General features: G+C 46.5%; 1 protein-coding gene across 3 annotated transcripts in view; it reads right to left on the reverse strand.

The window, feature by feature from the left end:
- The window catches only part of ASTN2 (astrotactin 2), an 821,613-nt gene that overhangs the window by 6,236 nt on the left and 799,802 nt on the right, over positions 1 to 15,575 (reverse strand). For all 3 annotated transcript variants that reach the window (XM_028509080.2, XM_028509072.2, XM_028509089.2), the window contains 2 exons: positions 8,433 to 8,533; positions 6,569 to 6,752 (listed from right to left, as the gene is read on the reverse strand). In XM_028509080.2, coding sequence (XP_028364881.1) covers positions 6,569 to 6,752; positions 8,433 to 8,533 — 285 coding nt within the window. The remainder of the gene's footprint in view (positions 1 to 6,568; positions 6,753 to 8,432; positions 8,534 to 15,575) is intronic.

Below are 15,575 nucleotides of genomic sequence, written 5' to 3' on the forward strand. Positions count from 1 at the left end.
TGAGGAAATGCTGAAAGCGAGTGGAATGTGTCCACTGATAGGGGGATTTAGGCAAATGGTTATGTTGTTATGGTAACTAAAGTCAAGTGGTGGGAAAAGTGAGTCAGGGATGACAATGGCTACAATTGATTGAGTACCTTCTCTGTGCTAAAAACCTATGCAACATCATCTTTAACATAATTCTCACCACAATTCTAGAGTGTGTACTTTATTCCCAGTCTTCAGAGGGTAAAAGTGAGCCTCCAGCTGGTTAAATGATTTGACCAGGGTTAACAGGGTGAGAGAATAGGGTCTCAGATCTCTGCTGCAGGGCACCCAAGTTTTACCCACAGAGCCATTTTAAAATTGAGAGAAGGCAAATTTTGACTCAGTATAATAAAAATAAAACTTCAACTTCTCTAAGTGTATAATGAACCCTTCCATATCTCCAGTGGGTTCCCCTCAGTGGAGATGAGCAAAGGCAATTACATTTTAGAAAAGAGTTTGTCTTAGTCTATTCAGGCTGCTATAACAAGACACCACAGAGAGGGTGGCTGATAAAAAAAACAGAAACTTGTTCTTACAGTTCTGGAGGCTAGGAAGTCCAGGTGCACAGCACCTGCAGACACAGCTGGTTGATGAGGGCCGGCTTCCTAGTATACTGATGGCACGTTCTCTCTGAGCCCTCACAGGGTGGAAGGGGCAAGGGCTCTCTCTGGGGTCCCTTTTATGAGAGCACTAATCCCTTTCATGAGGGATTTACCCTCATGATCTAATCACTTCCCCAAAGCCCCACTTCCTAATACCATCGAATTGGAGATTAGCCTTCAACATACAAATCTGGGGGGGACACAAGCATTCAGACCATGGCAGAGCCTAATGGTAGTGGAAATTGGAATAGATGATGTGTTTGCTTGTTTGTTTGTTTTTAATCTACAACAAATTAGGGGGCTTGATTCATAGGAAAATACCATCTGCTGAGCATCTGATGAACACTTCACAACAGACCCTGCTGTGACTCAACTGCCAAAGAATTCAGTTCCTAAGATGAGGGAACTGCATTCACTGAGGTCTGTTCATGCACTGATGTCATGCTAAAATGAACATGTTTTCCCTTTGTTGCTGAAGCATTCTGTTAATTTTTCTATTGAGACTCATGGTACATTCTCCCTTATTTGTGCATACATCATAGGATGCAATATGTTATAACGGGCGAGACACAGGTTTGATATCGGAAGATGATGCTTTGCATTTGGGCTCTGACACTTATGAGCTGTGTAACACTGAGCAATTCATTTAACGTCACTGATTATCCGCTGCTTAAACTTCAAAACTGGTTTTTCAGGAGATGAAATGAGAGATAAGTGTCTGGGCCCAGAGTAGGTGCTCAACCTGTGTCTCCCACCTGCTTCTTAGGCAGCATATGGCAGTGTACAGATCTCCAGGTGTCCGGATCCTGACTGTGCAAGAAAAATGCATTAACAAGGGGGCATTGCCTTGAACCGAGGAAATTTTCAGTCCTTAGCTTTCAAAACATAGCAATTCTCTAGCCAGGATTGAAAAGGGGAACTAAACATCACAAGAGCATCACGTAGACCTAGGGAAATAATTAAGAAAGTGGGCAAAATGTTTATACGGATTTGTTTAGGACAGCAAAGAAGATGCTGTCTTTAACAGAGATAAATTCATACAACTGCATGGCTAATGGGCCTTTCAAAAAGACAACATATTTACATATGCGTCTGCAGGAAAAGACTTTGACTTGTATTGTTAAGTGTAAACAGATAACAAACACAGAGGATATATTTGTTAAACATAGCAGAGTTGATGGAAATGGAGCTGTGGTTATGCAGAGGTAGCCATATCCTTAAGCCTGTATCAGGCTCCCTATTCATGTGCCTGTCTGTGTCATATCCACACCTGTATCCGCAAAGGTATGTGTATGCCCTATGCTGTTGCATTCATCTATTCTAAGATATCTTTGATTGTAATAGATGCTATTTCTGTCAAGAAAATAGAAAAATACATTGAATGACTGAATGTGCACAATCCGTCCTGATTTCAGAAATGTCAAAATATGCAGAAAAAAATTAAAAGTGCATCTGAGATTATAGGAATATGGCCCTGGAAGTCAAGTTTGCTCCTGTTCTCAAATGTTCTACAAATTCCAGGAGAAATAATCCAAAATATTGAAGGAAGGGGCTAATATAATCTTGGGCTAAAAGAGTACACTGTGGCATCGCAGACTTGATTGTTTTCACTTAAGGACATGGCAACTATGCTCATAGAATGTGCCAACTCCTCAGAGGGGAAAAGCTTCTTATCTGGCTATGTTGAGAACAATCCTAGGCTGACCCAAGCCTGTGATGATTTCTGTGATCTATTAGCAATGTCTGCCTTGGAAGGAAGTCGGGCTGAGGTCATAGTCTAGAGAGATCAATTCCACCAAAACAAAACCTCTTCAACTACTTACTCTCTTCTCCCTACTCTACCACTGTAGTCAAATCTAACTGAGAGAATTAAGAGGCCCAAGGGTGGTCAAGGAGATTCAGACTGGAGCAAATTCTGGTCCCTGGCCACCTATGAGCTCAGTTTTTCAAGTCTCCTAATAGGAACCGTATGGCTGGGACAGCTGGGTATCAGCATGTCTTCTCGGAGCAGCTGTCTGACGTAACCTCTAGTTGACACGGGAACCAGGCTCTGGAGGACATTGGCCTGATAGATTTATTAGGCACAGGTAAGAGATGCCCTTTTGTCATTAAAAAATTTTATGGGGATATGGAACCCCACTTTCAGGGGTACCTGGTGAATATATACCAAGAGAATCCTGCCAGAGCCTACCCCATGCTATCAGCCTTCAGGATGCTCCTGGGAAACACTCTTATGATGACCCAAGTCAACCTAGGTCCCCGGGAAATAGGATGTGCTGGGCTGGAGGGGAAAGGACACTCATGGTGTCTGTTCTCTGGTCTCCAGGACCTTCGGGACTCACTGGTCCCTTGGCTTCCCAGCTCTTCCTCACTAGATGCTGAGCCTTGTAAAGGCAGAGGCTGTCTATTCCACTGCACAGCACAGAATCGGACACATAGACAGCACATTAAATGAATCAATGAATCAACAAATTCAAGAAGTGAGGTCTCTTCAAGTCTCTTATTATTTGCAAGAAAACAATGCATTTTTGAAGGCTATTTTTGAGCTACAAAGACCTTAGAATTCGTGGAATTCATGGAGTTGTTTGCCACTGTGATCTATAGATCTTTGACAGCTCAGAGAAGCCGATAGGACCCTTGGTATCAGTGAGGAGTGGAAGAAGAGACCCACCCAGAGGGTAGGGCTCCAAACCACACTCTCTGGCTAACACCAGAACAACTCTGTAGTCATCTGGTCCACACATCCACTCATCCCATTACTCAATTATTGAACAAGTGATGACTTAGCACCTACTTACAAGGATCATTAGGACATAAAAGATCACTGGCTACACAAACTGACATTACCGTGGGGAAGAAAGCTAAGATATAAGTAAAGATATATGCAATATAGGAAACTAAAACTAATAGTTACAATTCAGAAAATTAAGACATGAGGATGTTATAGAGTGAATGAGTAGAAGTATTAAGAATATTCTAAGGAGATGTCATTCTAGCTTAGACCTGGGGTTCTGTGTAAGATTTATTTACAGAATCAATTTTCCATGGACCAAACAAAAATAGTAAGTGCCACTGAACTAGCTCATCCTAGTTTAGTGGGCCCCTACTTTAGGACACTGAGGGCCAGTGCGGGCCAGAGCCCAAGACCACACAGCGAGTTTATGAGCAGTGCCCGGATGGGCGAGGATACACCTGCCTTGATTCCTGCTGACATGCCGGTGTGCAATGTTGGAGGAATGTCAGACCAAAGGAGGAGGGAGCTGTGTTTCACTGGTGGTGGTTGGCAGACGGTGGCTGGTGACTGTTTGGCCGGAGGTTAGCAAGTTATCACAGTGCATTGCCAAGTGTGCTGTCCTGCCTCTGTGGGCAGCCACGGGCCCCTCCCAGAAGACTTAGATCCTGGAGGGTCACAAAGGATCCTAGAAGGCTGTGAAGACAAGGTCAGGAGTGGGGTTTAGCTTCCACCCAAACTCCCTGCACCCTCGGGACAACCCATGATGTAGACTGCCAACACCTGTCCCCGGGCAAGATGGCAGCTCAGGTTCACACAGCAGCTTTCACCTGTGCCTGCTCTTCTGCCCTCTGTCAGCACTGATCTAAACAGCCTTCTCTTCATATGAAAGGGGGAAATTGTAGTCCGGGACCCAACAGAACACATAAGGCCCAACCTAGGGAGAGATCCCTTTTACCCCACGACTGAGCTCTCATCTCCTCCCTTGAGGGCCTCACATTCTTGAAAGGTTACTGCAATTGCTGTGAGGATTCAGGGTGAGGGCTCAGGACAGATCCAGGTTCCATGAAAAAAAAAATTTCCGCTCTTCGCAGCTCATTGAACCCCATGGGGACTCCGATCCCTTATCATCTATGAAATGGGGAGGATGCCCTACGTTTTCCTGCTTACAGGGTAATTGGAAAGCTTTTTAGAGCACAACATGTTGCCCATTAAGTATTTTGGGAACTCGTGCAATTCTCTCCAACACCAGTGATGCTATCCTGGCCTAGAGCACCACACTGTCTCTCCCGGGCTGTTAGCACAGCAGCCTCTAGGGCCTCACTGCCTCCCTCCTGTCTGGACTTCCCCAGTCCCTGTTTCCAAATGCAGGCTGAGGGATCTTCTCCCTTGAAGATCTAATAACATCACCGCCCCCACCCCCCACCATGAAAAACACTTGAATAGCTTCCTGTTACCCCCAGGGAGAGAATCCAAACTCTTTAACCCCACTTAGCTGGCATTCAGAGCTGGCCCCTGCTGACCTCCCCCTTCTTCCCTTTTACTACTCCTGCTGTCACACACGTTGCTCCAACTATTGGGAAATGCATCCCATTCCTGTGCACACAGTGTTTATCAGAGTGCAGAAGGAGCTCCCGTGGGGCGGGGAGAGGACTTGAGGTGGCGCTCAGAGTGACCGTAGACCCTGGGTTAAACGGCAGTGACTCACACTGGGAAGAACAGCTAGAGTCCCTTTTTCATGCTCTTCCCCTCCTCCAGATTACTTTTAAAAAGTGCTGCTTCGGGACTGTGTCTTTAGTACTTCTCTAACACTTGCCAATCTCCTTCATGAAGGGAGGACCTTGGGTTCCTCTAGGATGGAGCAGCATTGTTTTGGGGTTTTTTTTCCCATTGTACTGAATGTTTAGGTTTAATTTTCTACTGCAATTAAATGCCATGTACATACCCTATGTGTAAAATACATACGGTAGGGTAACAGGACAAAAATCGCAGTTGTGGCAGGCAAACGATCACAATTTGAGAGAGAAGCCCTGCTCTAATGTAACTTTATCTCTTCAGAGCATTTCCCAGGGAGTCCCTCTGCGCCAAGCCCTCCAATCCTCTGCTCCCTCCACTTTCCTGACCCGAGTTCACTCTATAGGCCTCAGAGTCTCAGCCTTTGGGAAGGAGTTTTTACTGGGTTACTCAGACCAGGTACCCATGGCTCTCTTGCCCAAAGGGTCCTTATTATTTTGCTATCATGACACTTATTACTCTATTCTTTGCTATTAGTTGTTTAATTACCTGCAACAAGTAAGCTATGAATAGGTTGGGATCACTTCCACCTTTTTACCATTGCATGGTCAACAACCATGTAACATGTAAGATATGCTAACAAGTATGTGCTGAGAAGTGAGTGAATGAGCGAATGAATGATGTTGTTAGGTGCCAGGCATAAAATGCAGCCACAGTTTCCTCTGCAGCTTTATTAAGCTTTATTAAGCTGCAGAAGATGGCAATTGTGTCCTTTTATTCTTATTTTTATTTTGGTGGGGAGAGAGAAACATCAATTTATTGTTCCACCTATTTATGCATTCATTGGTTGCTTCTTGTATGTGCCCTGACCAGGGATGGGACCTGCAACATGGGCATGTCAGGATGGTGCTCTAATCAACTGGGCTACCCAGTCAGGGCCTTCAACTGTGTCTTAGTAATACATTTGAATAGCACTTAGAATAGCCATTGACATAGTAACTGCTAGTGACAAAAATCATGCCTTAAAACATGGTAATTTTAGTCATGGTCTCTATTGGACTTCATTCCAGAAAATCTCAGGTTCTTATGGAGGAGTGGAAACAGCCCTGGATTAGGGGCCACAGCCCTGCCAACTGTGCTTCTCCCTTCTCTTGGTGAGGACATAGCCCCTCAAAGAGCTGATGAGTCCCATCTCTAAGGCTAGAGGTGGAAGTTGGGCAAGTGGAGCGATTGATTAATCAAAAGAGCACTGATGTTTCTCTCTTATCTCATATTCCAGAAGTCCAGGAAGCTAAAATTCCAAGATTCTTTCTCCCTGCCTCTGTCCCATGTCTACCTAGTCCTGACATGACTAAGGTGACAGTGACCCTCATTTATTTGATAAAGCCCACTCTCAGCCTATGGGGAAAAGAGTCCAGTAAAGTCACATGAAACCAGGAGAAATTTACCCCTCTAGATACACTCATGCTCATACCTGGGCCCCAGTTCATCCTCGCTCCTCCAGACGAAGTCGCCGAACTTCTCATAGTGAGAGTTGTAGTGGTGCTGGACTCGGAACAACATGGAGGCTGAGACCTCCATTAGCATGTTGTAGGCAGTCTGCTGCTCCTTGCCACTTGTGTACCCATTGTACAGATTGTAGATCTTGTCAGCTATCTCTGAGGGGGAAGAGTGCAGATACAGATCACTGGACAGCAGGCAAAAGGGGGGATGGAAACATGCCTTGCAACAAGAGAGGCATATTTGTGCATGTGTGGTCTTTGGGAGCAGACAAACCTTAGTTCTATCCTGAATATGTCATTAACTCGCTGTGTTCAGGTTTCCTATCAGCTGGTGATAACAACGTCGACTCTGAGAGGCACTGGGAGGATTAACTTCAAATCCTGATATAAAGTATTGTACTTGTCAGGGGGCTCGGCACAAAATTAGTGCTCATAATTGCAGGCTTACTTGTTAACATAAGTGTTGTGCCCGTGACTTGATGTAAAGTTTCAAACAAGTATACAGGCTCAACTAAACTGTTGAGCTCATCTTGCAATCTCCTTCCATCTCCCCTCTGTTATTTTCCCAACATATTTCTCTGAGCAGGTCTGATAGGCCTCCATTCAGAAATCTTTCAAAGAAAATTCAGTCTCTTCTGCTTGCCATTCATGGCCATTCATACTCCTTCAGCTACTCCTACTAATTAATGTAGCTTCAATTCATCATGGCTGCTCTCCGAGTAGAAGGCACATCGTTTCACATTTGAAGACTCTAATCAAAATTTATATATGTCACCAAATCTTTGCCTACAACCGTCGCCTCTAGGAGAGTATGGGGGATTTGGATACAGGATGAGAGGAGCATTGACTTTGCGTTAGTTTCTACTCTGACTTGTTTTCTTCTTTTTTAAATGATGTGAATGTATTATTTTTAAGTAGTAATGATACAATAAAATTATCAGGAAAACATCTCAAACCCCTTTGCCTTTGAGACTGAATAACACTCACCATTTCCTCTCGTCTGCTTGCACACAAAACATGTGTCACCCAGCCTTTGGCAGAAATGTCTCTCTCCCTCTGGAATGTGAGCTCCTGAAAGGTGGGGACCATGTCTCTTCTGCAATCTTGTCCGAGGGCTCTTAGGAAATACTTGCTCAACTTGAAGTGAGCCACCAGGACCTGTAAGCTACTATCATACCTTTGCCAGTCCTGATGGAGAGACTGCATCTACACATTGCCCAAGAATGAAGTGTATGGTGGAGCTCGTTGATTGGTTCTATTTTTGGCAGGTGTTTTGCCTCATATTTACATCCCCACGGACCAGGAACAGCAAAAAGGTTTAATCCTGAATGCTAACTCTGACTGATAGCTGCTCATTGCAGCTCTAAGCTGAGAATTCTGAGGCCGCCCTTGAGCTAGATGGGAAATCTAGTGCTGTGATGTGTGCATGGGTGCGGCAGGTGAAGTGGTCTTCTAGGTGCCACTGATTTGCCAGCTCCCTGCACAGATCAAAATGAACAAAAGTAATTGGTCTCTAAGAAGTCTACACTGAGGGTCTGGACACAGTCATGGGGCTCTGGCCCTCCATCATTTCTTGACTCTAAATCAAAACATAGACAAATTCTATAAAAGAGGAGCAAGTCTGTCCACTGGCAAAGGTATTGTTGGTCTTTTTGGGTTTTCTTCATGATGCTGATTAATTTAGCTCAGTGTTCCTCCTCCCTCAGTTCCATCACTTTCTCCTCCCAATGCTAATATGTGTGGGGGTGGAAAAGGGCTGGTGGTCAGTGACTGGTGGATATAAAACTTAGAGATAATATGGGAGTCACCTGGGAAGCGAAGAAATGGGTCACCTACCTTCTGCCTTGTTGTCATCTACCAGCGGACAGGCTGTCCTCAGGGTCACTGTGCTGAGCTCCGAGTGCCTCCCTCGTGTATCCACAGCATACAGAGTGAACCTATACGGCACAGCAAGAAAACAGAGCATTGGCCTGTGACTTCAGAGAAGCCCTGGGCAATCAATGCAAAGAGGAACAAAAAAAATCATAGCATGGGTGTGATCAAGAAAATTAAGGCTATTGGAAAAATGATTCTGAGGGAAAAAGAGATAATTATAAAGCAGTTACTGAGCACCAACTGCCTCCTGGGCACTTTATGCTTAATCTGTTAATTTACAAGTAAGCCAGCCTAGAAGGCAGGGATTATTATCACCTACATTTCACCAATGAGAAAGCTGAGACTTGGACTGTGTATCCTTCCATGGGCTCATAGTTACTGAGGAACAGGGCCATCTCAGTCCAGCACTTCAGAAGTGAACCCCAGTGTGATCCTGGATAGCTGGGCATACTCACTTATATTATTCCATTCACTTAGTTCAAAAATACTCATTGAGCATTAGCGCTGTACCAGGAATTATTTTAGGGGCTCAAGTTATAATGAGCAAGAGATTCAAAGTCCCTGCTTTTATCAAGAGAATAAAGAAGTAAACAAAATATGGTATAATTGTAAATGCGAGAAGTAATATAATAGGATAAGGGGAAGAAGACTAATGTAGAAGGTAATGTGGATGCTTCAGACAGGTTTGCCTACAAGGGCCTTGCCGTGGAGAAAAGGTTTGAGCTGGAAACTGAATAATAAGGAACTGGCTTATGGGAGGAAGACCTCCCGCAAGAACCTTCCAGGCAGCGGGGAGGGCAGTAAGTGCAAAGGCCTTGAGGAGAGAAGGATCCCAGACTGTTGGAGGAATAGGCAGCTGGTGTGGACATGGCAAAATGACATGATGTGGGAAATCAGTGGACACCTTGTGGGCCATGATAGGGAGTCTCAGTTATTCTAGGTAGAAGATGTGTCCCTACATTTCCAGGATGTCTACAGCATCAGGCACCTGTGATACGCAGGCTGCTGCCCACCTCACAGGTCAGTGTGCACGGGCGTGAAATGAAAGTGCTGTATGAGGCAAATTCAGATTGGGGAAGTCTTGCAGGGGGATTGAAAGCAAGATCACAAGGAAGCTCCAGGATGTGAGAATAAGCAACTGGCAAAGTGGGGAGGTAAGGACAGTACTGTATAAGCACTCTCTACCCATACAACAACCCATCCAGAAAGTGGTGGAGGCAGGAGCCAACCCCCAGCCTGTAGCTCCCAACACATGTATACTTTAGCTTGCTATTGCTATAGCCCCGGCATGTAACCCAGTACTATGTACATGGCAGGCACTCAGTAAATACGGGAGTAAATGAATGAACTCAAGCATACCACCTCTCATTTCTCTGTTTCAGTTTTTGCATCACCATTATGGGAATAATTGGGAGACAGTGCATGGGCTGTCTCAAGGATTCCATGGAGTGATGCATGACAAGTGGTTTGGATGATGCAGATTTTTATAAAGACCATATAAGAGCACTTGTTTGTGCAGCAGTACACATTAGAAAGTATTATCCTTGGAGTGGAAGAGAAGAGGATGCATTTCAACTGAGGGAAACATAAAAGGCTGGAGTGAATGGAATATGTGAATGAGCCTGGAAACATGAGGAGGTGGACTTTTAACACTGCTTTCCTATTGGCTACTTAGGTTTCCATGGTGCTTCTGCAATACGTTTTCTCCACAAGAGGGTCCAGGGTCACCTCTCTGCTTAGCTAGGCAGCATGAATAATGGTACTCTGGGAAGAAGTAGTCTTAGGTTTTCGGGGTATAAAACCTGGATAGAATCCTTGCTTTCCCCAGTTGCTGGCTGAGCATTCTTTGGGAAGTCACACCACCTTCTCTGAGCCTCAGTCTCTGTACCTGTCAAATAGGGTGAAATGATCTACATTTCACAAGTTGGGGATCGGGATTCAATGACGTAATGATCATTAATAGGCCTGGTGCAATCTCTGCTCCCGGAAAGGAGCTTCTAGTTGTGTTAAAAGAGTAACCAAACGTGTCAGTGGAGGCCTCAGGATGGAGGAGGCCTCAGGCCACCCTGCCGGTGGGGGCGGAGGGGTGGAGAAAGAGGAAGATGTCAACCTCACAGGCCTGGGTCAAAAGTCACAAGGCCATACGCTTTCTGCCTGTCTCAGCTGTAATTGTAGAACTGTTCCAGAGACACATCTGAAAGCTGTTAGGGGACCAGGCAGGGCCTGGCGGGGGCTCTTTGTGAGGGGAACAGCACGGCAGCCCCTGGTGTGGGGAAGAGAGAGAGAAAGGGAGAGGGAGAGATGGAAACACAGACCCATGTGCATGCCCCTGGAGCAGAGTGCGAGGTGGGAGCGACAGGGACTGAGAGAGGGCCCAGTCAGACCTCTGTGTTCCTCAGGGGATTACAACAGGTGTCAGCTACCTTCGGCTCACTTCTTTCATTTTCTTTTGCCCACTGAGACAGGCTGCAATCCAGTGAAATTTGAACTAGAACTCCTGAGCAATCACCAAACTCCGCACCCGCGTGTTACAGGTGGGGAAACTGAGGCCCAAAAAGAACAAAGATGAGCAAGGACCCGTTGCCAATAAATTCAGAGTAAAGACAATGACTAGATTTCTGACTCTTCCTTGTGCTTCTTCTCTGCACTACCCTGCTTCATGCACAGCTGGCTGACTGTGGTCCTGCCCACCACACCTGTGGGGCACTGTTATTATAAGAGGTGCTCCACGGATGAAGTGGATTGGCTACGTAGGAACCTGGAGCTCCCGGCTCCAATGCTTGCTATTTTTTCCTCTGACCTTGTTTCAAGGAAAAGAACACTGACTGGCTAAGGTGGCCGAAAACCTGAGTCCCTGTCCCAGTTTTTCCACAGACTGTGCACTTTGAAATCCTGGCTGCCTCAAGCAATATGGTCCTTGTGTATTGAGATTTCAACATGTGGGGAAGTGCCTTGGGATTGACTATTCAGATGCAAAGTGTTTTTCAATGTTTCTTCAACATCCTCAGGACAAAGCCCAAATTTCTTACCAGGGACCCTGAATGCTGGGTCTAGATGTTCATTCATTGAATAGCAAGTCATCTATCACTGAGTCACACATGAGCTCTGGCCACAGATCCAGCCTTGTCTACCAAGCTGCTCCCAACTCTGCTTCTCAATAGGACCGCATCCGGTTGCTAATGCTTCCAGAACTCAGATTCCACCTCTTTGCCTTTGTGCATGCTGTATCCTCTGTCTGGGTCCCCCTTCTCCCCCTGCCCTACTCCACCTTGTCCTTGAAGCAAACCCCATCTCCTCTGGGAAGCCTCTCTCCCTGCAAGATACCCTGCCTGGTACAGCACATGTCACAAACGTAGGTCAGTGCCTGCACACCTCTCTGTTGCCCCCATGAGCAGGTGAGCGTCTTCAGGACCAGAATACGGCTCTACCCATCTCTCTTCACCTATATCCGGTGCTCATCTACCGAAATCATGAGGAGCCCAGCAAATACTTTCCAGAATGAATGACAGGCTGAGCGAATGACTCAATCAACTATGAGTTGGAAATCGGTTACAGAAATCAGCTTTTCCATCTGTAAAAATGAACAAAATGCGATTAGACTAAAGGGTCATTACAGGAGGTGGAAGAATGGAATAGCTGAGAACATGGCTTTGGAATCAGGCGATTTAGTTTTACATTCTGGCTCCGCATGTGTTGTGAGGCCTTGCCTCAACATACTCATCTACAAAATAGAAGTCATAACATTACATCCCATTGCATACGGTCATTTTTAGAATGAATGAAATGTGGTATGGAAGTGCTTGCCATGCTGCCTGGCACGTGCCAGCACTCCATGAGAGACTGCTGTGGGTTTTATTCTCTGAAGTGTTATTACGATGCCACAACCCAGGGCTCTGACTCCCCACCCCCCACACCCAGAGTTAGTTGTCCTAGTGGAGATCAGACGAGGGTGGGTGGAGAGGAAGCTGTTGTTGGTCCCATCCAAGACCCCAGACCTCCTCGCAGCAGGGGTGAGAGAATGAAACTGAGAAGTTAATTGGCGGTGAGAGCTTCTCACGGATCTGACAGGGGGTAAGAGCAGGGACAGAGCCCCAGAGGCCCGAGTCAGGACCAGGTCCCCGAGAGTACGGGAGAATGCGTTTGAAGTCTCCAGGCCAACGCCTGTTCTTCCCTAGCCGCCACATGATTTAGGCATTCTGGGGAGGCAAAAGTCTCCTTGCTGATTTGAAGGGAAACAGATGTTTCCAGGCCAGAAGCCCTGGTCTTGTAAAATGCTCCTTTCCTCCACATAGTTTTGGCAAACAACTTCCCCTGAGTTTGCTGCCCCCCGCCCCCCCCCCCCCCCCCCAACCTCCAACTGCCATCGCTCCCCTCCCTGCCATTCCCAGCACCATGTGGCAGCTCCAGCTCTGGGTCTGAGCAGGTGGAAGGCCAGGGGCATCTACTGCCCTTCCCTGGGTCTCAGTCACTTGTCCCTGTAGTGAGAGAACTAAATCAAGGCCACCTCTGAGGGACAGGCTAGATCTAATATTCTTCCAGAGACCAGGGATTTGTCCTTTTGGAAGAGACAGTGTTATCCATTCCAGAACTTTCTCTATTGGAATGTACGGCAAAGAACATGAGCTTGCATATCAGACTACTCTGGGTCTGAACAGCAACTCCATGAGCTACTAGGCAAGAAGGCACTTAACCAGGGGCCTTGGTTTCCTTATCTGTAAAGTGGTGACAAAGGTTCCATCGCATGGGGTTGTGAGAATTAAATCAGAATTCAATTCCCCCACCTATACTTTACCTTTCTTATGAACATAATTAAGTATCATCCTTCTTCCCATTGACTACCCATGGTGGTACACAGAACTGTCTGGACCCCAAGCGGGTGGATAATAATGTCTGTAATTGATTATCGGCAGGAAAACTTGCTAGACACCTGGCAGTCCACAGACTCAGGGTCTTAATCGAGCTCTGCTCAGTGAGTAGGAAGAGCATTCTCGTTCCACGACCACAATGAAGCAGGGTGTGGTGTGTGTGGTTGGAACAGTCTTTGGAGCCTGATTCCCCAAGTTCAAATGTTGGGTCTACAATCTACTATCTTTATGATGTTGGTCAAGTTAATTAATCTCTCTGTTCTTCAGTGTTTCTTATCTTTAAACTGTGATGATACTATTACCACCTTCAAAAAGATATGAGAGGGATAAAGTACTCACCTGGCACGTGGTGAATGGTCATGTAAGCTCTCACCATTATTTAATGTGTGTGTGTATGTGTTGAAATTGTTAATCTCTTTTATAATGGTTTTAAAATGAGTGCCCCCCCTCTTCCACAAATTCTTTGACATTGCTGCCATTGAGAGGTGGAGGTTCTATGTCCCTTCACCTTGAATGTGGGCAGGCTCACGAGCACTTTGACTAACAGCACAGTGGAAGAGACTCTGGGTGACTTTTGAGTCTGCATCATAAAAGGTTATGCGACTTCCACCTTGTTTGCTGAAACACTCCCACTTGGAGCCCTGAGCCTCATGAAAGACACACTGGTGTGATGAAGCCAGGCCGCATGGAAAAGCCACTGCAGGCACCTCAGCAGTCCTGGGGTTCAGGCTGTCCCCCCAGCCCAGGCTCTGGACGGATGAGTAAAGGAGCCTTCAGGGAATTTCAGCCCAAGTAGTCAAGTCACTCCCGACATTTAAATCCTTGAAACTGAGGCCCCAGATGTCATGGAGCAAACACAGTCCAACCTGCTGTGGCCTGTCTTCATGCTGGACCCACAGAATCTATCAGCATAATCAAATGGTTGTTTTAAAACACTACGTTTTAAGGTCATTTGTTATGTCATCAATAGTAACTGTAACAACTTCCACACACCTAGAGCAGGGGTCACAAACTATGGCCCAGGGGCCCAGGCATCTGGTCTGCTGCCTGTTTTTGTAAATAGTGTTTGAATGGACCACTGCCACACTCATTTACTTAAAACATCCTGCCTGTGGATGCTTTCGCACTGCAGCGGCAGTGTTCAGTAAGTGCAACAGAGACCATACAGCCCACACAGCCTAACATATTTACTAGCTGAGCTTTCAGAGAAAAGCGTGTTGACCCTGATCTAGAGCCTCAACCGTGCTCAGCATAAAATCATTTGCATACGTTATGTTATTTGACACTGGGGCAGAAGTCATCCCTGTTTCGCATACAGGCTCGGTGAGCTCAGGTGACTATCCGAGGTCACCAAGCCCTTCTGTCTCCAGGTCTTATGCCAGAACTGCCTGATGAATATCTGAAGTCCAGTTCAGGTTCAGACGCTGAATAAGCAGTGCATCCTTGGGCAAGTACTGCTGTGCTCTGCCCCAGGCTTCGCAGCATGTCAAATGAGGGCACTGGGTATGCACCAACTGCCAGAATTCAGGTGTGGGAAGTTCTCCCCAGCTGGATGTGCCTCACCAGGCAAAATATCTGTTCTGCTTCCATCCAGGAGTATCAAAGTGAGACTTGGGCATGGGCAGCCAGGGGTTGCTATGAATCCCTGCCCCATTCCACAGGTACCACCCACGTCCCCCACCCCCATCCCAACCCCCACCCAGCACCGAAAACCAAACTTCTTATCTCCCAGCTGGGGCTGAGAAGCCATGCTTTCTACCAACATAAAGAGTGAATTCCAGCAGAGAGGCCATCATGGTATTAAGGACTGGAGAGTCCTGGTTTCTATTTTGCAAACAACCCGATCCGAGGCATGACTGGGGAGCCCTTCCTGGGACAGAGGGGGGGCAGTCTGGTTAGACCCTAAACATCAGCTCCCCCCATCTGCACTCCCTTCAACCCCTCCAAGTCCATGAGCTAACAACAGGTAAAGAACTGGGGAGGGGGTGGCAGCAAAGAGAGCTCAGAGCGGGGCGCCAAGTCTGAAACTGATGTTGGTGTGAAGCTCAGGCAAAGAGAACAGCAACCCAGAGTCAGTGCTGGACAGCCACTGCTCTGCCCGCCAAGTCCCCGAGATTCAACGGGATGTGAGCATCGCCCTCAAGTTCACAGTGCCAAGAACACCAGAACTCAGAAATGGGTGATGGCAGTACTGACTTTTACATAGATTTACAATGAAAGCAGGATTTGCAATGAAAGC

Source organism: Phyllostomus discolor, chromosome 3 (genome assembly GCF_004126475.2).
Source record: "Phyllostomus discolor isolate MPI-MPIP mPhyDis1 chromosome 3, mPhyDis1.pri.v3, whole genome shotgun sequence".
In the NCBI taxonomy this organism is placed as follows: Eukaryota; Metazoa; Chordata; class Mammalia; order Chiroptera; family Phyllostomidae; genus Phyllostomus; species Phyllostomus discolor.